The sequence below is a fragment of the Archocentrus centrarchus genome, chromosome 17 (assembly GCF_007364275.1).
Source record: "Archocentrus centrarchus isolate MPI-CPG fArcCen1 chromosome 17, fArcCen1, whole genome shotgun sequence".
NCBI lineage: Eukaryota > Metazoa > Chordata > Actinopteri > Cichliformes > Cichlidae > Archocentrus > Archocentrus centrarchus.
In genome coordinates this window covers 10,948,022-10,971,996 of record NC_044362.1, presented here as the reverse complement: position 1 = coordinate 10,971,996, position 23,975 = coordinate 10,948,022, and the positions used below count along the sequence as shown (strand labels likewise).

Below are 23,975 nucleotides of genomic sequence, written 5' to 3'. Positions count from 1 at the left end.
CAACCTTCCCCAACTCCCTACTCTCAACACTTTGTCTCAGTCCTTCTGGTGCGCTCTTGATGATTGCATTAACACTGGAAAGGCCCACAGTACAGATGCATACACACACACACACACATTCTAACACCAATTCACAGTCTTGCTTCCTCACCCTGACACAGGCGCGCGCGCACACACACACACACACACTCACTCACACAGAAGCACTGTACTCTTTGTGGTCAAGCTGGTGGCTAAGAAGTTCTTTTGCTTCTTTTTAATTTCACATACACTAATTGTAATAAGTTGTAGAGAAGATGCTGTTTTTTTTTTTTTTTGTGTGTGTTTTGTTCTTTTGATGCACTTTCAAGCAGAGGTGACGTTGGGTTGCAGTTGTTGACCAGGATCGAGCTGCGGCTGAGTCTGGAGCTGCTGGGGTTTGGGGTTGTGCTGAAGCTGGGGGTGCGACTGAGGCTGAGGCTGAACTTGAAGCGGCGGCAGGGCTGGCTGCTGAGGCTGGCTGAGCCCTTGCTGGGAAGCCGTGGTGCCCGAGCTGCTGGCCGACTGGGTGGACAGCTGAGACAGCTGCTCGCTGTTGGCCAGAGATTTCAGCACGGCGTTCTCCCTCTCCAACACAGAGTTCCTCTCGAACAGCTCTTTGATCTGCTCCTTTAAGACCTCCACCTCTTCACGCACTGCATACATCAGATGGCTTTTCACCAGGTCCTGAAGGAGAGCAGAGGGAAACATGAAATGGGAACTAACCAGTGGCAGGAGTCACGTAACAGGGTCGTACAGTCTTTTTATATGTAGCACACAAAGACATGAGAGGCATATATGATTACTCACCATCGCCTGTTCAATTTTATTATCAATGGCAACAACATTGGTTCCAGAGGCACTGCAAAACCAAGAAAAGACAGATAAAGTATTGTTAATCACACACAGTAATAATCCCATCATAATTACTTTCTGTATTCATCGTTTTCCTGCTTTCTTGACTGTTCCCAAACAGGCAGGAAACACAGAAAATACAGAATTGTATTACAATGGACAACAATCTTAGCTGAAGATGCAACTTGAAATAAATCAGAACCCCAGATGACACACTGGTGCTCAGTCAGTCAAACAAGGTGCCTCAGGTATCCAGGTCAAACAATACAAAATCACCAGTCATCACTCTTGATCGTGGTTGTGTGTATTATAGCTCGCATACAGGCCAGACAACCTCAGGGAGAAATGAGAGAAGACTGACCACAGGGAACACAACAGGCTCAGGTTTGTGCAAAAAATGTGCGAGTTTGTTTAGCAGCCATATCCACTGTACTGAGTGGACAAATCTCCAAAGGCAGCTGCCAAAAACAAATACTACACACATTCACTGACATCACATCAATGTGCAGCTATTAACCCCTGATGCTCTCTGGTGTGACTTCTGTAAATCCATCACAATCCACACGTCCGCTCCACACACACACACACACAGCTACAGCGACGTGGACAGGACAAGCGCCGGTCGGCCCTTACTTGCGGCGTGTGCGATAAGAGGGCAGGGGATCACAGCTCGTGAGCCGGGTCGGGTCCCCGGGGCAGCCTGGCGGTTTGTAGGAAAACGTGCACGGCATGTCGCTCACAACGGCTGCTGACGCTGGAGCGGTGGACAGAAGGTCACTGCAGCTGACCAGAGGCGGTTTAGCTGGGCAAGTGTGACCGCATTTAGAATAATGAAACACGAACTGATGGGTGGAGAAGTGTGAGGAGCTGAAGGGGGTGGAGACACATGTCTGAAATTATTTCTGGCTCTGACGGCTTCATAGTGACTGATAAGTGTAGTGACTGTACTCGGCAGGGATGTGGGGTACAAGTTAAACAGCAGGGCAGGAAAAAAAAAAAGTTTCTTTCTCTGCAAATTATATATATATATATATATATATATACACACACACACTTTGGATATTTGATCATCAAACCATTTTTGTTATATCCAAGTGTTACAGAAGCAGCTATTAGCAAGCATATGCTGTGTCTGCAGAGTACGTGTAACAGCTGCACAGTGACCCAGTTTACCTCATTTCCCCCCCATCTAAGTTTGTAACCTTCTAATATCTGTTATTTAGCACATGTGAGTAAACATACACTTGTTTAATGAGAACATAGAAAAAAAAAAATCAATCAATGAAATACTGAACTGTGGATGGATTGACAGACGATCACCAAAGTTATCCATGGTGATCACTGATAAGAATAAGTAGCCTAATAAGAAATTTAAATGTGTTAAAATGATAAATGTTCATAACAGAGAAGTTTATAGTTTCTAATAATGAAGTAAGTGTTTGTACAAACAGACCATATGAACTAAAATCTTTGCTCTAGGCTCTGTGTGATGTCAGAAAAGGGGGGTGATATACTGAATATAGTCATCCCAGGCATACACAGATCTGGCTGTGAGCACAAAAACCTTCTGTTTGTGAGGGGGAGCCAATCAGAGGAAAGCTGGCCGTATGTAGAGAGGAGCTAAAAGTGGCTTTTTTAAGACAGAACTGTGATTTATGCAAAGCCCCTCTAGCAGAGCCCAAATACAAATATGGAACTGGAAAGTGGCATAACAGGGTTCAACTTGAAGTAATTTATAAGATGTATCATCATTGCATACTTTCTCCACCAGGAGGCCACGATGAGCTTATCTTCCCAGCTGTATAACTTCTAATTCAGTGGATACTTTCATGAAAAGATTTCAATAATCTAACCTAAAAAATCTTTACCACAACAGCAGTATTTGAACTATTAAAGTATCAACTGTCTTAATAATATTATTGGTCTCTGAAAATGAAAACTATCAGCTGAGCTGTAATAAGATGCAGATTTACATCTGCAGCAAAATGCGATGGAAACATCATCGGCTCGTTTCATAGAGTTGAAAATCAGTGACAGTGCGAGGTAGGAAGGTGCCTTCAAGTACATGTAGACTCCTACTGCAGACAAGATGTTCTGTTCCTCTACATCCAACTTGTGTGTGAGGCCGGTGGAAAGACTCAGATGACTTATCAGCAGGCTGTACCGGAGAAGGAATGTTCCCCATACCCCTACTGCTGGGAAACACTGTCCCTTATTACACCCCCCGTCCTCCACTCCTACCTCTGATCACTGCCAGATATGATTATATGAACAAGATGCACAAAGATGTGCCATCCAAGCTCGAGAGGCAGATCCACGCCCATCACCTCATGAAATAAACAAGTTTTAGCAGTCGGCTCTCACACTTCTTTCTGTTTTTCCCTCAGACGTGATGTGACCCCCCACTACGAGTGCTTACACAACCAAAATGCTTTAAAAAGAAAAAGAACATAAACTTCACCCAGTACCAAATGTGTCTTTAATTTAGACGAGGCGTCGCACACAGGCCCTCCTATAGTCTTCCTCCCTAACTGGAGTTTTCAATAGGCCTGTGCCTAGAGGAATCTCAGTCTATAAAATACTGAGCCTTAATGGACTCCTTGGGTTACACCCTTGTTGCTTCACCAGTGGCTTTAAGATAGTACAGCAAACAAAAATATGCTCTACTAATAACACTATCACACTCTGCAGCAGGACATGTATAAATACAGGCCTGTTTTGATCTGTTGGAGCCCAGAGTTTACTTATACCCACTTCCAGATACACAAAGTTCTGCTTTTGAGAAACAAACTGCAGGATTTGACATCTTTAGATCAAATGAGTTGAATCCAATATAATCTCTCAAAAGCAAAGCAAGTTGATAAAACTGGTACCAAATTATAAGGTTTCATGAAGATGATAAAACTGTAAATGTGACAGGAAAAATGATGGCAGATGTTCACAGCTAAGGCCAGATGCTCCATGGATGACAGAGGAAGCAGTAAATATTCATATTTTCTGGATAAATCTACATTTAGGGGAGGAAAACTCACATGGCTGAGCAATATTAAACAAAGAGAGACATATTGTGCAAATTATATCTAAATTGCTGCAGATTCACTTTCAGCCTGGTTTCAGCTCTACTGTCATCCAGGGTTAAATGTGAGTCTGCTGTAGTGCCGCCAAATGACCTCAACGCAATTAAAGCAGGGGGTATGAAGCATTTTCTCTTGGGGTTTTCCTCCAGCTGGTTTCAGGGAGGTGGGGTGAGACTATTGTAATCAAATCAGCAAATAAACGGGCTGGAGAAACTCTAAAAACCCATGTGTACTGTCAGGGGAGACATGTGACAAGCCAGCAATGGATCTGTAACTATGGAGACTGGAAAACATCAATAAAACAATCAACCTTTATTAAGAGCCAAGACTGTAGTTCTGCTTCCTGGACTCAAAGTGGGTAAGAAGATTCTGTCATGATGGTTTGGGTGGCTCCTCTTAACTAAGGCTGAAAATGTACACTGAAGCAGGAATGTTGAAGAAAAAAAAAAGTCAAAACCATATTAGGACACCATCTGGTATTCCAAGTAAGACTTCTACGAACAACTGGCACTGTGGGGGGGGGGATTTTTTTGAAACCACAACATCAGTGAGTAGTGTTTTGGATCGCTGGTTAGAGCTCTGCCCCTGACACACATGATCTTGTTTAAGCCTCTAGACCTCATGTCAAAGCCAAGAACCAGTCTGAGTGCCTGACTTTGAACCAAATCATGTTAAATGGTCAGTCGAGCCACCTCCTCTGTTTCGACAGCATTACAAAGCAAGCAGTGTACAACCGCTGATGTATGTGAGGTCAAATCCCGGAGGCCTAAAGGCATGAAACAATGCTAATGAGGGTCTGAACTTACTCTGCCACCGATTATGCAACCAATCACTCCTGTAATCTTCACCTTCTACACCAACAAGACTGAAGTTTGTAAGTTATAAGTTTATAGAGGTTTGTGTTTCCCTTACAGTGCGTCCTGTAAAATAGGAATGTCAATAAAAAGTCCATTAGAGCTAGAGAGGTTTACACTAGCACCAGGGCAAGTGGAGCAGTGGGCATTATAAGTCATCTGCGCATCAAATACTTGTCATTCCTTGCCTCTGGGCAGAACTGATGGTATATTTAACACCAGTAAGTTTCCTTCACCAGCACTGTAACAACAAGGCTGTCCATTCCCTGTCTGAGACATGATCACACAAGTTTAGAGCTTAGGAGGCGAGGCCTGATCATATGCCCAAGGACAACAGGTGCACAAGGCAATCTTCGCTTCAACCTCGTGCTGCATATGTACCTCTAATTTAAAAAGGGGGGATTTCTGGTCTCTTTTTCTACGTGGTTAAGCAGCTTGGTATTACAAGCATATAAGAAAAAGAACACCAAGCATATATAGAGCATGTCCCTGTCACACTCATGAGTGCATAGTTACTACTTTCATTTTATCAGAGGCCAGTGAGCTTCCAGTTATATTAGACAGCTGTGCAGGAAGGCAGTCTGCCAACAGAGAACAAAATGAGGAAGTGTTATAATTGTAACCAAACAGCAAGCTTCAACCTCCAGCAGTAATTATAAAGCACCAGTATATATGTATTACCCAAGAGAGTCTATGGTCTTTATTTGGGCTGGTGGTTAGTGAAATGTTTTAGGCAGTGTGAACTGATTTAGGCAGCATGTAAAGATACAAATCTGAGATTCTTTTTCCCAAATGGGTCATGAATGGATAACAGGAAGTGTGAATTTCTGAATCAATTCTGATATTTAAAATATCCAACTGGCTGACAGCCAGTGGCTATGTTTTCCTTGGTGACTGTTAGGTTTTTGCTGTTATTCATTCTCCACTTTCTCTGTGAATGTCACACTATTTGCTGATAACTCATATCAATTCAACAAGGCCAACATTGGTATCAGTGCATTTACCCTAATATCTGTATAATACACACAAGTCTGATCCAAAACTGATTCTTCTAATCGTTCATGCACACAACACCCAGGAAATATGAACATATATAAAAAAATCTAAGTTCACAACTTATAAGTTAAATCATAAAGGTTTTTGTCTCTCAAAACAAAACAAAAAAAAAAAAAAAAGGCAGGCAACACTACAAAAAGACCTCTGTCAGGAACATGTGCCAGCATGAAGCTGACCCAATGGGGGCTTTTCCAGTACATCTGATATAGATCTACTTTGGGGGCAGTTTTCCAGGCTAAATGGACATCCACACAGGAAGCGTTTTTCTCAGTGCCCGTCGCTTTGTCGTTGACGGTTGGTCAGCAGCAGACTTTCTAGACTCTGCCTGCCTGGGTGAACACTAATGTATTTACCACTCCCACGTGTGTCTAATAGTGGTATTCCTTGCTCTCATTGGTAGTCGCTTCAATCACTTCCCTCAAAGATGAGAAATGTTTAACTTGAGACCTGCCCGATTTACGTTGTGGACTTTCTATGATCTGTAGTCACCACGTGGCTGCTAGTTGCTTCATATGTGGATGTCCCTTTAAAGTATAAAGCAGAGGTATGGTAAGGGTACATGTGTTAGAGAAGTATACATGAGGAACAGTTCTCCAAGCAAACAAGTATATCAGTTTCACTTCTATAGAAAAATAAAGGCAGCAAAGATGCTATTATATAGCTAACAGAAGAGTCTCATCCAGAACATCATTTCCAACAACGCGCTGGTAAAAAGGACCTTCAGGATATTATTTTTTCACTCTCTCAGACTTCATCTTGTTCCCTCAGACCTCATCCCAAACAAACCCATATAAGAGGCTGATTATGTGTCAACTGCAAAGGCCATCACCAGGATCTACGAAACACAGTCTCAAACAAATCCTTGGTTATCTTTGCATCCATGGAAACAAAAGCAGCCCTTGAGTGAACAATGTATCCACAACAACTCTTTAAAAAAAAAAAAAAAAAAGGAAAAAGAAAGAGAAGTGGTGCATGGGGCTCACCGTTTGTGCCATCTTACACTGCTGCTGCCTTCAGCTAGGAGTGAAGTAGCTCAACACAACGTTAATGTACCTTTTTGCATTTAAGCTAAAGCAATTAAGGCGCCAAAATGGATTGTGTTTGTGAGTGCATGTAAGAGAGAGAGTGTGTTTGTAGTTCCTCAGTGGCTGGTGGTGTGTCAGCTGTATATTTCTCTAAAACAGTTTCATTTCCTGTCACTCATATGGTTTCATGTGCTTCTCTTTTCATTTTTGTAAGTGGCATTAAAAAAAAAAGTTGGCCCCTTTGAAGGCCTTGCAACACATCTACTTACCTCGCTGCCACTTATGAAATGAACAATTTCACAATTAATTTAAAAATGCAACCGAGCATTCAAAATATATTTGACAGGAAAGAGTGCACAAGAAACCTGGCTTTACTCGTTCTCATTTATATCCAGTGTTTTAGACTGCATGCAAACACTCTTCAGCCCCTTTCATCCACTTTAAAGCTGAAACAACAAAAATTTTCACGGTATTTTTTTTTAATAGTATTATTTTCATAGTTTGAGCCACTTATACAAAAAAAAAACAAAACAAAAAAAACCCCCCAAAAAAACCCCAAAAAAACCTTTCTAATATAACTGCAGATCTCTGAGTAGGGAGTTTTATGTGTGCATTTAATTTATGAACAAATCACCAGTTTAAAAATCCTATTAGGCTGGAGATCTGCTCTCATGTTGTTTCATGTTCTTTTTAGACTGGATGACATTTAGAGCTTCAAATGCAGTTAAACGTATTAATATCTGAGAGTAAAATATTGCTGTTAAGCACCACAGAGGAAGCCTGCAATGTGGAAAGTCTTCATTCAAATGATCAACAAATGTTTGCACTACCAAACTATCCTCGAGTTCACCCTAAGAAGCTAGTCTCACTCGCTGTTAGCTTTTCCATCAGCCACGGTCAGTTGTTGGACTAACAGTGGCCGACTGGAAAAATTTAACATTCCCTTTGGATACCTTATAATGGTCAATATGGGCTCAAATGACTCATCGGTGTAGCTCTGTTTATTATAATTATCTTTCTAACTAAATAAAATTTCAGTAAGTGAATAAGTTTGGAAATATTGGCTTGATTAAAAAAATAGTCACAACCCTAACCGGGTTAAACTTGTTTATCCATCTGATTAACGGATCCCTTGCTTGCCCTTTTGGACTCTGTTCTATTGCTGGTGGTGGCCAAACCTATGAAAGTAACACTCAGGCAGTCAACAAAATAAAATATTTAAGTGACACAGACAACATAACATCCTAGAAAGAGACTGTGTCTGTGCACCAGTGAGAGGCAGAGGGAAAATAAGAGAGCGAAGAGATGTTGGTTGAGAACTCTATTGGCCAATCCTGCGCTTGCTGCCAGGCTTTGTTTCCAAACTCAATCCATGCATGTAGAGAAAGCAAAGCTCGCTGGTACTGAACACTGCACACACAATGTTACACTCTTGCAGGCCTGGCTGGACCAGTCCAGTACTGTACCTATCAATGTGCGCCTTTGAGTCTCTTAATCTGCTGCCAGACTGGAAGGCCTGGTAGAAAGCCTTGGAGGGATTCCTGTGTCAACCGCATTCAGGGAAGAGAGAAGAGACAGAGACAGTAAAGAGCTGAAACAGTGAAAACAGACCCAAGTTTGACTCCTAGAAAGGCTTTCTCACGATTCATAACTCATCAAAAGGAAAAAAATTAATCTTCTCTACCTGAATTTAGCATTTAACCTGACTGGAAATAAAGCTCTTAGCCTTTTAATGTGAAATACAGAATATTCAGAGAGTAAATGAAAAGGCTGAGGGAAGGGGGCCTTCATTTAAACACAACAATGTTCAAAGGTAGGAACAGCTTCATAAGCTTTAAGGGCCTCCCTAAACTCTTTTGTTGATAACGATAATTAATGTTGCATTATTTGAAAATGTGCTTATAAAAAGCTAGAAAAATATAAGACTTTTAAGACAAAAGATAGTAACATCCATCCATCCATTATCTTCTGCTTCATCCCGCGAGTCAGCGTCATCGGGTGAAGGCGGGGTACACCATGGACAGGTCACCAGTCCATCGCATGGCCAACACACACTCACGCACACATTCACACCTATGGCCAATTTAGACTGACCAATCAACCTAACATGCATGTCTTTGGACTGTGGGAGGAAACCGGAGTACCCGGAAGAAATGCACACGAGGCTGGCAATGTCTGACCTTCTTCCCCTGATGCAGTGTGTTCACTCATTTCCAGCTTTAGGTGTGTTGTTTAGGCAGCTATGCTAGCACACAGTATGGACGCTCTCAATGCGCACGCTCAGCAGCCTGTACTAAAGCATGAAGCAGTGAAGCCGTGGAGTCGAGGCGTTTTGACTGTTGTATTTTTCCCCCAGTCAGTAGCATACTCGATAACATCAGCTCACGCATCGTTAACAATTATTATCACAGACGATATATATCGCACACCCCTAATTTTCACAAATATCATTTGTCTTGGATATTTGTATTACTGCAGAATTCTACATGTGCAGTCTAATGATGGTCTGGATATTTCAAATATTGGAATATTTTTAAATAATATTTGATGATTTGTAACCATTTCTTGCTATAAATTTTTTTTTTAAAGAGGTGCTTGATGACATAATAAACAGAGGTGGGCAAAGTGTAGGGGGGGTGTTGGCTGATATAGCAGAATACTGCATTTTTAAATGATCAAATATCAGTATTAGTCTTTAATTACACCCAATACACACCCAACACACACACACACACACACACACACACACACACACAAACTTGTGTGAATGCAAATTTAAGTAATCTTTTTCATGTATTGAGAAATGTTTGGTTAATTGTAGTGAAAACTTTGGATCAAATACCATCAATTACAGAATTCCACATTACCCCCATATGACTGCTGACTGACTACAAGTACACTGTGTTCTAACAACACACGCATGTGGGGAAGGCAAAAAAAAAATCCCCAGGCTAACCCCTAACACACACACACACACACACACACACACACACACACACACACACACACACACACACACACACACACAGTTTGTGCTTTTCTACTAACTGCTTCTTCCCCACATTCACACCAATGTAAATGCACAGTGACGTGAGCACATACACACAGTGTAGTGTTGATTTACAGAATGTGTGTGGATATTATTGCAGCCAAGGCTCTTTTCCTAGAAATTTCTGGCACAAACTGCCTTTGTCACATTACCTCATGACTTAACACTCTCACTAGCTCTGGCTCTACTTAATATTATTTTGTGGCCTGCAAATCTCTGCGCACACACACACACACCCACACGTGTGCCAGGCACGCCTCCACAGAAAACCTCTGTTTTTCAGGGCTAAAGCGCTGTATAAGTCCTCTATCGACTGAAATCAACAAGGTCAGATGACTGAGTTCGGCAGGCTCTTCATGAATGAGGTAAGAACCAGAAGAGTCATCACTCTCTGTTTTCAAGTAGCAAACACTCAAATCTCAAAGGCTGTCTTTGTAAGTCTAAAATGCAACATGTCAATATCCCTTTATGAAAGCTGCTCTTTGTAAACCAGACAGTCACCATGTTCAGCAGTTGTGAACATACAGCCTTCTCCATAAGCCCCAAAATCCAGAGTGTGAGGGGGACAGAAGGAGGGAACACATAACCCAACAGATGTGGACACACAAGGAAAACCCCCTCTTTTTAAACCACTCTCTGAGATCACATAAGCTTACCTGAAAAAGAGAAAAAATGAAGGTTGCACATGGTCAGGCTTTGCTAGAGACAACCCTAAAGGGAATGTGTGACCAGGCAGCAGATGAAAATAACCTTTGGATGCATTTTTGCTGCTTGATGTCACACATTAAGCTGAGCATGACACACAGACCCCCCCCCCCCCTCTTTTCTGCAAATCAGTGGCCCACCACAAGTTTGGGTCACAGTGTTGAACCTCTTAATAACCTTGCTAATTCACTGAGCATGTGAAAAACCCACAACAGCCTTAAGTGATGAAGCAAAGGGGGGAGTGGGTAGGAAGTTCGAGTTGGAGAGCATGAGCAAGTAGACAAGAGGAGAAAATATCAAAGAGCAAAAGTGTGAGAGGGAAGCACAGAGACTACAAAAGGTGTCAAAATAGATACTCGGCTCTCAAGTCAAGGTGTTGCTGAGGTGGCATGGTGCACTCAAGGTCCCCGTCCCCCTCAGAGCAGGCGTACTTGAACTTCAGACAGGGGCCACATGAGCTGCAAAGCTAAAGGTGAGGAGATTTGCCATTATGTTTGCAGTGCAAATCATCCTATTCTACTCTCCAGTTTAGGTTTAGAAAAGAGAGCTGAGGGATTACTACCAACATGGTTGAGGTAGTAAATGTACAGGTAGAGTAATCTGGAGGCAAGGTGTGCACAAAGAAGAGGGAGAAGCTATAAGGGGGTGTTGAAAGCTCTCATTGTTGGTGCATATGAGGAATCAGGTTCTCAGCAAAATCCATATATCTGCCAGAGCAGAAGTAGGTCAAAACTATTTAGATTTCAGTAGCCCCACAGGAGTTTCTTTCAGCAGGTTTTAGGTTGTAGTCAAGGGAGATGGAGAGCAGGAAGGACCCAGAGCAGCTGCACGATTACAGCAGAGCTACCAGAGGAGACTGGAAACTCGGATTTTTGCTTTCAATCATCACAAAAGCAGAAAACTCAGGAATGTTATCCCCATGATTAGCATAGCAAACCTAGGTGGTTACATTTTTTCATCTTGGACCATAGTTCCCCAAAACTTTGCTCCTTTTGAGGCACTGCCAAAAACTGTATTAGGATGGAAACTAATCAAAATGCATCTTCAATTATGTCCAACCGTAATAGATCACTTTCAAATCTGCTTTTTTTCCTGGCTACTTTTAGAGATGCCAGGAAACAACAATACTAAAAGAACATTTCGTTCATGAGTCTAGTTCCTGGTATTGCATGAAGCCCTCTAGTATCTCCTAGTTCTCCGAGTATCTAAATATGTCCAACATGCACTGATCTTAGAGTGGAGTTCACAGCTCACGTATCCATTTTTCTTAACCACTTATTCGACTTGGGTTCAGAGGAGAGCTATCCCAGCTGTCATTAAGCGAGAGGTGAGATGCACCCCGGACAGGATGCCCATCTATCGCAGGGCGCACACAAAAAGAGAGACAAGCGCACACTTGCTTTACAACAGGGCTACAACTATGGATTATTTTAGTAATCGAGTATTAATTATTCCATCAAGTAATCGGATGAGAAATACTTTTATCTTATTAGTTAGCGATAATAAATATTCAAGAGAAAAAATGCAGGTCTTTTAAAATAAACTGCATGTTGGTTTCCATTTTAGAAACTGCAGTGTTTTTAATAGTTTAACTGCACAAATTTGTCAAAAAAATGAACCCCTTTCCGTGTATTTATGTGCCATATTAAAATCAGATACTTTAAAGAAAACAATGCAAAATGCAAAACTAAATACAGTAATCAGCAAGTACAGTGATGCCAAACACAATGAGGTACATATACAATCTAAACTAACCCATAAACTAAAACAGGTTCTGACAGTGTTGAATCTCCTGGATGAGGTCATTTGGTGTGTATTAATGTGTATGTGTTTTTGTACCTGTGTGTGTGTCTGCATGTTTAACTGTTCCAGTGAATGAGTCAGTATGTGTTACTGTAAGCCTTTAAAGGAGCATGAAGAAAAGCGAGCACATCAACATTCTCAGAACTGAGCTTTGTCCTGTCACTGATGCAACATTTGCTGCTGCAGAAAACAGATGTCAAAAATGAACATTAAAAATTAATGATAATAGTAATTCAGTGTCCAACCCAGCAGCACTGGCCCACGTGTATTTTTACTGACCTATTTATTTTTATATTTTTAAATATTAATTTTAATATTTTATATGAATCTAAACGCTCAAAATAATGTTTCTAAATCCTTAAAATAAAGATGGTCTCATACACCTCTTGCCCCCTGTCCCCCCTTCAGACTCACCCCTGCTTGCTGCAGGTTTTGCTGCCAAATAAAGCAGGGCGGCTGCCATCAGCCTTCAGTCAGCTGCCTGATTTAAACATGTCAGAATAAGTTAACAGTTCATCTGCATATTTTATTTTAACTTCTGCAGATTTACTGCAGATTTTCGCTGTTTAAAACAAACAGCGGTGGATGGAGCAGCTACAAAGTTCACTTTTCTTCCCGTTGGAGCTTGCTGATCAGGTGCTTTGATGAAGGACTCCTCCAGATGATTCCCAGTAAAGGTTTTGATGGTGGTTACAGGAACAAGCGCTGCTGTTTTGGATTCACTCCACCTGAGTTCACCGTCTCAGTGGTGGCTCCGCCTCTTTGCACTTCGCCATATGTGTGTAGACAGACTGAGGCTCCAGGTTAAACTGTTGACAGCATCGTCGCCGCTGCAGTCCTTTTGTTGAAAGACTGGGGCCTACACGGGCTTAATGTTGTAATGCATTTTATTCACACGCTCCTAAATATGTTTCTATTGCAGGTCTGTTTTTAGTGGCAAATGTGGGATGAAATGCTCACGCTTACATGGTGACACCTGAGCGCTACAGAGTTGTACATTAAACAGCAAAAAAAGCAAAAAAATTTGTGCCTTAGATTTTTTTTTTTTTTTTTTTAAATAATCGAGTTACTCAAATTGTTGCAGCCCAACTTCAGAACCACCAATTAACCTAACAAGAATGTACTGTGGAAGGAAACCAGAGCACCCAGAGGAAACCCATGCAGGCACAGGAAAACATGAAAACTATATAGCATGTAGCAGAAAATAACTGGCAGCACTGACTACATTTGCCTGTAGACTAGAAGACTTAGGCTAAAAGAAGCTGGTATGACCAAAGAACAAATCTGATGAAAAACTTTCATTTCTGGTCTGACAGTCTTGTTAATGTTCTGCTTTCCAAAAGCAAGATAAAAAGCACATTGTGTGCTAAGCTTATCTATAACACAGTACACAGCACATCCCCCAGTTAAACACTGGACTGGTTGGTCAAGTTGTTCTGCTTGTCAGAACAATGAAGGGCCTCGATTAGGGATTAAAGCTGAAAACGGATACCAAAAACTGTCCAATCCATCGGCACTGGATACCTCCAGGCTTATCAATTCTTTTCATCGATGAATGCAAACTTTTCTGCCAGCTGCACATACTAGACACACACACACACACACACACACACACACACACACACACACACACACACACACACACACACACACACACACACACACACACACACACACACAGCATTTTTTCTACACTGATCAGAATGACACAAGAAAACAATTGCATTGCTGCAGATAATGGCACTTGTCTAAAAAAAAATAAAATAAAATAAACCTTGTCAATATGGATCCTGAGCCGCTACACCTAGGGTGGACAGGTGGGTGACTGCAGCAAAGCCTACAGACATACACTGACTAGTAGTGCCGGTCAAACTAGAACAATACACTCTTCCTTTAAAATAGCTCAAAGGCTGAGAGGAGGTTGGGGTCACAGAGAAGGAACAACTTGACTAGTATACACAGAAACACATACCTAAATTTAAGCCTCTGATTAAATACTTAAGGTCAGAAGAAGAAACTACTGCACTGCTGTTAAATGCAATTACAGATCATGTCTAGATGCACTGTGTGCTGCAGTACAGCTCAAAAAGTATTACAGTAGAAAAGGTGGAAGCCAGATTAAAAACTTTCATTATTATTCAAGCCAAAGACATCTAACAAAAAAAATGTGTTGACTTGTACCTCTGTGAGGAACTGTGGATAAAATGTGCCCACCAAATGTCATATGATATGACCAGGGAGCCCCAGTGCGGAAGCAGGGAGTCAGCTAAGGAATATTAAATGAATAGAAGGTGGAGAGCAGTGTGAGGGACTCTGACTGAAAACAGGATACAGCAGTTAGAGGAGAGGTCACTGAAGGGAGGGAAAGACCCTATGCTGTCTCCGTGTCACACTCTCTCACACACACACACACACACACACACACACACACACACACACACACACACACACACACACACACACACAGTCACCACTTCCACCGTGAGCAAAAAAAAATAAAGAAATAAAATGAATAAGCAGTTAATATCCACATCCCCCACCCCCAACATGGATACGTGTGTACACACACACACACACAAACAAGCACACATGGAGTCAAGCCATGCCCTTAAAGACACACCTCTTATCCACCCACACAAGTACAGACTCTCAATTCACAGTGGCAGTAACTATATCGCAGACCTGGACTCCACTCCCCCCTCCTAAGGAGTCTGATCTTACATAAGCTCCCGTTACGTGAGGTCAATAAACCAATACCTCCCCAGCATGAGCTCAATTACATACACACTACAGTTGCGATGCATTTATGATGAGCTTGCAAAATAGCAGCAAACACCCCCCCCTCTGTGAGCACGGCAAAGACATTATGGCAATCCAGCAATGTTGTTTTATGCCTTTGGTTGTTGAAGCCATCTGGGAAACATTAAGCTGAGAAAACCATATTCTAAGAATGAGAGCAGCAACTTCAGTCTTTAGTGTATATATATCTCTATTGTTTTCCTTTAATTACGTGTGGGCAAAATTACATGGGAAGCTAAATCCAAATATGAGAGCCCCTCAAGAGAGTTTTTCCAGTTTATGTTCCACAAAGTCTACAACCTTCTTAAAGATGCAGTAAACACTATATAATACAGGTTTTACCAGGCAGTGTTATATAGACGCTCCATATTAACACTCAGCTTAACGTCCAGAAAACCACTGCTGTTAATGACATCTGCAGCCATTAAGTGAACTGCATACATAATAAAAAACTTAAGACTCTCCTGCTCAATTATGGCAACTATTTATATAGTTGTGCCTCGTGTATCTAGTACAACTATCTGAATATCAGTATAATGACAAAAAAAAGATTCCTAGGACCTGAAATGTTAAGTTGACGATGGTCTGATTGCTGGGGTTTTCTCTGTATTATTGTAGGGTCTTTACTTACAATATCATCTGCCTTGGGGCAACTGCTGTGATTTGGCACTATATAAATAAGAATGAAGTGAATTGAATTGAACTGATTGCTTTGGTTGCTGCTGCCTGTAAGAGAAGCATTGAGACTAGGCACTCAGGTGCAAGTTTTGTGCAAAAATCTGTCCAATATATCTCAAACCAAGCATTCGACAGTCTGAGTCAACCAAGAGAGTCAGTGAAGGTCTCACTTTTTTAACTGATGTTACAATCTGTTCAGGCAATAAAAAGCCTAACTTGTGTCTACAAAAAAAAAAAGCAAAACAGCACATTTAATGAGAATGGATTTTTGCATTGTGTGGGCTCAGTAAGAAACAGTGCAGTGGAAATGTAGAAATTAAGCACGGAAACAAAAAAAAAAAAGCTGGGGGAGGGAGGTGTGTCAAGCATAGCTAAAATGCCTACTGAAGAGAGGCACAACAGGTTTCACTATGCAGCTTCCTCCTCCTCTTCTGAGCATACCACAGCTGCTGCAGCAGATGAAGGCCATTCAGCACTTCATCTGTACGTGAACAGCTGTTATGCCCTGTCTGTCGGTCAATCAGTGGGACAGACGAAGTTACAACTGCAATAATGACAGCAGTACCCGGAAACACTAGCTGGTGTTTTGAATGAATTACAGAGGGAGTGTGGATGCTTACTACAATATGCAGCGCATGTTTACCCATGTCCAAAGGCTCTAAACAGAACAGAGTAATTTAGCATAAGCTTGCATTGCAAAAGAAAAAGGACCATGATGTGACAACGCACTGTTGGTTAACACGCCCCACTCTGAGTTCTCTTATCAGCAAAACAGGGGCACAGTGGAAAGACTACTGCTCAATGTCTGATAGTGCTTGGCTGTCGTAAGAGAACCCTGTTCTTATCAGCCTGAGAGCTTGGTCTTCTCACAAGCAAACCATAGGTGCTCCAAAAAATGCACTGCCTGCAGAAAGTGGAATTGTTACAAACAGTGTTTAAAATGTCACCTGCCATTAAAAAAAAAAAATACCCAAAGTAACTGGCGTCTGGTTATTACAACTTATCAGATCAAGTGAGGAGCTGAATATAAACCTGTGAAGGTCATCTCCTCGTTAGGGTATGAAAAAGGGAAACAAAGGGAGAGCCAAACAGCAAAGATATTGCATGAGATTACTAAAATAAATGCATGCTGGTTTTAGTTATATTAGCTGACTTGTTGACTGCGCATACATCAGTCAACAGCTGTAACACACTCCTCACAATGGCAATTAAAGCATCTGAAACCCTTTGAGTCTGATATTAATACTAATGAGTGACATCAGTATCTAAGATATTACTATCTCCAATGCCCAGTGAAAAAAATAACATCCATAAACCAACTTTTAATGGTGCCAGTGTGCCAAAATATAAACAAATACAGGATTCAAATAAATAAATAAATCTGGGACCAAGATTGTAGTTTACATTATATTTTTAAATTACTGCAACCAAAGCATGATGGGAACTAGAGGAATTAATGAAAACAATAATACAAGTGCCAAAGTGAAGTAACAAAATAAAAAAAAACAGAAAGGACAGAAGTGATCAACGCAGTTTATAATGTGCACTTCAGGGAAGCTTAACTAACACTGCAACATACAGTTTGAGAGGAGAGAAAAAAAAAAAAAAAAGTAGTGGTGCCAGTGCTCTGCAGGCTGCGTATCCTGTCTGGTCTACACTCTTGTACATCTCTAAGACTGTAAATGGAAACCACTGAGAGATTTCAGGCTTTGAATCATTTCCGCTCATGTGTGCCATCTACTACTGAGAGAAAGATCATTTCTGGAAGGGATGCAAACTTCATGCAACCCAACTTTTTAGCTTTACAGACTAAATAATGCGCAATCATGATATCTGCTGTGGATGACATTCACTTACAAATGCAACATCATGCAGCATCATGCAACATCATATGAGTACTAAATGGGCTAAATGTGGCAATGCAAAAAAAAACAAAAACAAAACAAATACTCTTCATTATGTTTGTGTTAGAAAGCATTTCCAGAGGCAGGACCTGACTTCTTAAAAGGTCAGGCATACTGCACATTTACTGAGCAGCCACAGCTAGCCTGAGGCTAACCGGACACTGAGCTAACCTTAAGCACAGTAGCAACCAGCAAAACATCTGTGAGGTTTGCAGCCAAGGCCATCACCTCACACACTGTCCTAGAGGGTGACAGCTAAAGGTGGAGTAAAAACTGGAGACACACACACACATAATCAGAGTAATACAAGAGCCGTGTATATGTTTAACAAGTTGTTGCTTGTGCTGGGGAAGTGTGCTATGCTCCATTTACTGCTTTAGGCTCCAGTAATAAAACAAACATTACATTTCCTTCCTGTGCATCACTACTCTCTTCCTTGTCACATTCCCCTCCCTCCATACCTCCCTGAAACTACGGGGAAAACCCTGTCTGTTTAACAAGCTTAATGACCAGTACTACAACACAGCGCTGTTGTTTGTTATGGCTTTTCACCTTCCTGCAAATGGCTAAACAGATAGCAAATGTCTCCCTAGCTGTGAACTAAATTAAGCATGTTTGGACCTTGCATGGGCCTTGTGACTGAGCTATGTGCTTTATGGGTAGTTTTTCAGAGGATCAGCAGTGATAATGTGAAGCCTAACAGGGATAGGTATACTAACAAAGACTGGGAATATATTACCTGTCCTCCTCCCCGTCGACAGGTATGTGGATTGCAAATATGCTGTTGACAGTCGGAGTGGTGAGCTGCAGGCTCTCAGGCATGAAGGGCTTCGCCGGTTCCTTCACGGAGATAATTGGAGACTGTGCATTGATCATTCCCTCTGACTTCCTTCCACCACCAGCCTCCACCTGACCAAATCCAGTCCCTGGGAGGCCCTGTGGCCCCAAAGCCACTGTAGTCTTGCTGTGGGGTATCTGACCAGGAGGCAAACTCGGGGTTGTCACATTTGGCTTTGCTGCACTGGAGGCACTGGGCATAGCAGTGGGAAGAGTGGGGGGCACACTGGAACTCACTGCAATGGCAGGCACGTTTTGTACACCAGAGGACGGAGGATGGCCATGGGCTTGAGGCTGTCCAGCGCTGGCATAAGGATTCACAGTCTGCTGCTTCAGAGTGGATCCACCAATCAATATGGAGCCTCCAGCAGCTCCCATCCCTACAGTCTGCTGCTGCAAGACAGCTGGAGCTGGCTGTCCAGCAGATGCAGGTCCTCCTCCTGCTCCAGTAACATCTCCAACCTGACTTGGCACAGATGCCCCTCCAGAGGCTGTAGGCATAACCGAAATAGGTCCTTGTCCCTGGCTGGACACTTGGAGGGACTGGCCTGAGGCAAGCCCTGGTGGCAGGGATGCAGGCTGTTGCTGTTGATAGTACTCAGTCTGATTCTGCATCAGTCCAGGTGATTGGCTGGTCAGGTGTTGGCCCAAAGGAAGCTGTTGCTGCTGCTGCTGAGGAGGGTAAGGAGTTGGCTGGGCAGAGGGAGGCATGATGGGGGACTTCTGTATGTGGATCCCAGATTGAGGCGGGCCGTTTTGCTCGACAGGAAGCAGGTTCTGGGCAGCAAGAGGCTGCAGACCTCCCACTGCCGGCTGAGCTGGGACAGCCGCAGTCCTGGAGAAAGTACTGTGTGTGGCCGACCCACTCACAGCTTGTTGGTGGGCACTGTAGTTTTGATGGTGGATTTGCTGCTGCTGTGGTGGTTGTACCTCCACTGAATGCACACGACTAGAAGAGAGAGAAGCGTCTGCCATGGAGCCCAAGCCATGACTTGAGTGTGTTGCAGATGTTGCCACAGATCCTCCTGTAAGTCCGAGCCCACTGTCTCTGTCTGCAGCAGGGTCCAGTGTTGCATTGGCATGTCTCATGCTATCCCCAGTCCGACCAACAGAGCTCTCAGAGTCTTTCTCATAAAACTCTGTACATGTCCACCTGCCTCGTCGAAACGGTTCTCCAGTACCATGATCAAGTTTAATGACCCTGAACCGTGAAGAGCAACTCACCGTGGAGGTGGAAGGAGGAGGAGCCGAACTGGTCACTGCAGCAGGTTGGGATGTGTTCACTGACGCACTGGCTGGCCCAGCGCTGACTGCAGAAGCAGGCTGCTGCTGCTGTACTGGCCCAGCCTGGGTGATAAGGGGTAAACCAGTTCCAAGGCCAATCCCCGATACTTGCTGACCACCTTGACTTGAACCAGACACTCCCACTTTTCGAAAGTCCACAGAGGGATTGCTCGACAGCGCTGACAGCTGACTGCCATGAGGTACGCTTGATGGTGGCATTGCACTGACCGCCTCTGGCTCTACAACATTATTCAGGGCTTCCTCGGATGAACTTCTGTCACACGCAGGTTCATAATCTGCCCGTGACATGTCGTAGATTTCCGACGACACATCCTCAGTCCGTGACTCGTCTGGATCGTCCAGACTCTCCGCGTCGTCGGCGGTACCTACAGCCGCCACCTGGGCCTGAGTCACACTTGTGATCTGAAAGCAGCTCCTTTTCTTGGCCGGCATTTTCGACATATTGACAGCCTGAATCCAAGTCCCGTATGGCTATGTTTATCCTCAGTCAAAAAGGGGCGAGCTGACTGGAGCTTTTAAAAAGCTTAGAGCATAATAAACAGCAAACCCGGAGCTATTTTCTTTTAGCCTACCTAACTGTAATCAAGATGTATCTGCGCCATCCTCTTCCTCTCTCGGACTCCTGTTGCGTTTCAAGAGCTCATAACGTAATGCAACACTTCGTGTCGTCTTGTCCAGCAGAAAGGCTTCAGACGCGGTTATCAGCAGCCCGTACGACGTCTGATCCGCAGCTCTCGGCCCGCTAACGTCCTGGTTGTCCAGTTGACTAACGGCCGTTGTCGCAGAGTGGGTCGCCCTGCTGCAGGGGCTACTTTAAGCTGAGGAGGGCCCGTAGCCCTCCACTCACCGAGCTAGCTAACAATTCAAGCCAACTGGCTGCTGCACACTCCCCCTACGTCGGAACAAGTATGTGAGACATCCTCCCAAAACCAGCGCTGCGTAGCCTCTCACTTCACAAGCTCAAAGTCATTCGCTGGCGACACTCACTTCGACGTTAACTACAGTCGAGGGAGAAAGGAGCTCTTAAATTTGACGCGTAAAAACAAAAACAAATGATAATCTAAACAGCGTCTACAGTTGCCTCCCTCACTCAGTCACTCTTGACAAGATGGCTATGTTGTGTGCTACCGCGCTGCATCGTGGGTAGGTAGTTGCGCGCAAAAGACGTGTGCGTACGGGGCCTTTGAGAATCGCTCCTGATGGTGCCTTCACTGCGCCCCCGAAAAAATATAATCATGCTTCACGCATAGGCAGAGTAAAAAAGACCTTGGATAGTATATTTTCTGAGACTGCCGATGTCATTGTCTCGGTAGTACTACTCTACTAGTAGTGCTAGCACAACAAGTTGATTGATTAACTATTTAGGTTCTATTTGTCACTATCCAGGGGAAAAGAGCAATTTCATTGATTACTTTGGATTATGGGAACCTGCGAAATGCATTTTATCTTATTATTAGCCTAGTTGACTAAGACAGATAAATATAAAACACAATAGATAGATGCATTTATAATATTTAACCTTTTTTCTTATACTGTAAAGGTTTTTCAATTACATCTGGCCTTAGTTTGCTGTTTGTGGGGTGTTACAGCAGCCTGCATGAGTCAGAATATGCCTTATTTGATGATCAGCTGAATCAAAAAAATTAAAACCATTAAAAAGTAAAAAAAAGACTGTGTTCTTTTTTGTTGTGTTATAAAGTAATAGGGAAAATATGCATACTCATAAGCTATATGTGTAAATTTAAAAAAGTTAAAATATTATATAAAAACTATATAATCAAGAACTAATCAGAATGCTTCCTGTTTCAGTTTTTGTGTGTTTACTTCATATGAAACTTTACATTTCTCAAATAGGCAAAATAACTGTGTTTCAGTCTTTGGACCGGCCACGAGCCCAAATCATAGAGAACACTGCCCCTGGCGGCCAAGGAGTGAGTTTTGAATTCAAAGAGGCCCTTCTCTTTCCTTTTTTGGTGATTTTGCGTGAACCTTGAACCCTTCACCGTCTCACTTGGCTTATATGAAGTAATGGCTGTTTTATGACAGATGTAGTAATAACAGTGTAGTAATGAAAACCTGTCTGTTATTAAAACAGTGTAACTAGGTCCTAAGGATTGGACTAACAGAATAACATATGCTGATGTGCATTAGGCTCTGCATCCTCTGACTCTGTGGCACTTCCTGTTGGGCTGGTATACTGAGAGATGCTTGTGTGTGTGTTTTTAATCACTTTGAATAGAAGATATGGTGCAGCCATTTATGTTTTTCTTTTACAAGAGGGAATGGGCTTCTTCTACAATGTGCTTTAAACCAGGTACATTTATTTGTTGTGGTTAAATACTGGTTAGTTTTATTTAAAAAATAATCATAATGCCAATAATAATTATACCCCCCCCCCCCCCAAAAAAAAAAATAGGATGGGGATCCAATAAAAAGTATTTAAGATTAAATATGTTTTTGTTTTTTGGACATTCATGTTGCCCTTTTTTTATTTCTATTGCACATCTGAAAACAACAAGTTTGACCAAAATGCTTTACAAGTTAGTTACAAAATTAGTGAGATAGATCCACAGATCAATAAATAAATAGAGTTAAACATAAAAACAAATGAAAAAGATATGACTAATTACAAACTAAAGCAAAAGACACCACAACATAAAACCTGATGGGACTCAAACTGAGCTTGAATTAAAAGCCAAAATAAAAAGGTGAGTTTTAAGTGACTGTATAGACTTTGCAGTACAAATATCAAGTAGAAGATTATTCCAGAGTCTTATTGCTCTCTAAGCTTAAATAATATAATAATAAGTAATATAATTAAACAATTAATGTTAGGTTTAAGTATTTGTTTGTGACTAGATAGATAGATAGCTTTTATTGTCATTGTACTGGAGTGCAACGAAACTGAGCAGCAATCCTTAAGGTGCCTAAACCCAATAAAAACATTCAATAACTCTAAAAACATTCAATAAAGATTATTGCAAAGGCCCTAAGTAGCTTAAATAAATACTTAACTAAATAAACTAATCCTGTGCTATCAGAAAAAGTTAAAAGGCAAAAACCAAAGATTAAATCAAGTTATTATTTTTATTTTATTATATATTTTTTTCCTTTTCTGCAAAACATGGGATTCAGGAATAGGGCTGGGGTTAGGGTTAGGGTTCACGCTTAACAGTGTAAATGGAAAATAGTCCTAATCTCGTAATCTCAATATGGTAATGCGTGTGTGCCACATATATATATATATATATATATATATATATATATATATATATATATAAATTTCTCTGATTTTGGTTCATATTGACGTGATAGCATCACACAGTTGCTGCAGATTTGTCAGCTGCACATCCATGATGATGTGAATCTCCTGTTCCACGAACTCCCAAAGGTGCTCTATTTGGATTGAGATCTGGTGACTGTGGAGGCCATTTGAGTGCGATAAACTCACTGTCATGTTCAAGAAACCAGTCTGAGATTATTTGACATGATGTGTTATCCTGCTGGAAGCAACCATCAGAAGATGGACACACTGTGGCCATAAAGGGATGGACATAATCAGCAACAATACCCAAATAGGCTGTGGCATTTAAACAATGCTCAGTTGGTACTAATCGGCCCATATTATGCTTGGAAAATATCCTCCACAAATTCTGACCCTACCATCTGAATGTTCTAGCAGAAATCAAGACTCATCAGACCAGGCAATGTTTTTCCAATCTTTTGTTGTCTAATTTTAGTGAGTCATTGTGAACCGTAGCCTCAGCTTTCTCTTCTTAGTTGACAGGAGTGGCACCTGGTGTGGTCTTCTGCTGCTGTAGCTCATCTACTTCAAGGTTCAATGTGTTGTCTTCAGAAATGCTCTTCTGCACACTTCGGTTGTAATGACTGGCTATTTGAGTTACTGTTCCTTTCCTATCAGCTCAAAGCAGTCTGGCCATCCTTATCTGCCCTCTGGCATCAGCAAGGCTGCTGCACACTGGATATTTTCTTCATTTACTATAAACCCC

The 23,975-nt window shown here is 42.1% G+C and overlaps 1 protein-coding gene across 1 annotated transcript; it reads right to left on the bottom strand.

Moving 5' to 3' along the window:
* Window positions 1-259: 259 nt before the first annotated feature.
* LOC115796345 (TSC22 domain family protein 2-like) lies at window positions 260-21,167 on the bottom strand. The gene is made up of 3 exons (XM_030752706.1): window positions 18,563-21,167; window positions 829-880; window positions 260-705 (listed from the first exon to the last, which is right to left on the bottom strand). Exons 1-3 carry the CDS (start codon window positions 20,404-20,406, stop codon window positions 346-348), a joined length of 2,256 nt encoding a protein of 751 aa, XP_030608566.1. The 5' UTR covers window positions 20,407-21,167; the 3' UTR covers window positions 260-345.
* Between the last annotated feature and the right edge of the window lie 2,808 nt (window positions 21,168-23,975).

Excerpts from the sequence above, each read along its gene's own strand:
- LOC115796345 (XM_030752706.1), bottom strand. The coding sequence starts at position 20,406 with ATGTCGAAAATGCCGGCCAAGAAAAGGAGCTGCTTTCAGATCACAAGT. Across the intron at positions 881-18,562 it reads GTCGACGGGGAGGAGGACAG|TGCCTCTGGAACCAATGTTG; the intron begins GTAATATATTCC and ends TTGGTTTTGCAG. Across the intron at positions 706-828 it reads ATAAAATTGAACAGGCGATG|GACCTGGTGAAAAGCCATCT; the intron begins GTGAGTAATCAT and ends GCTCTCCTTCAG.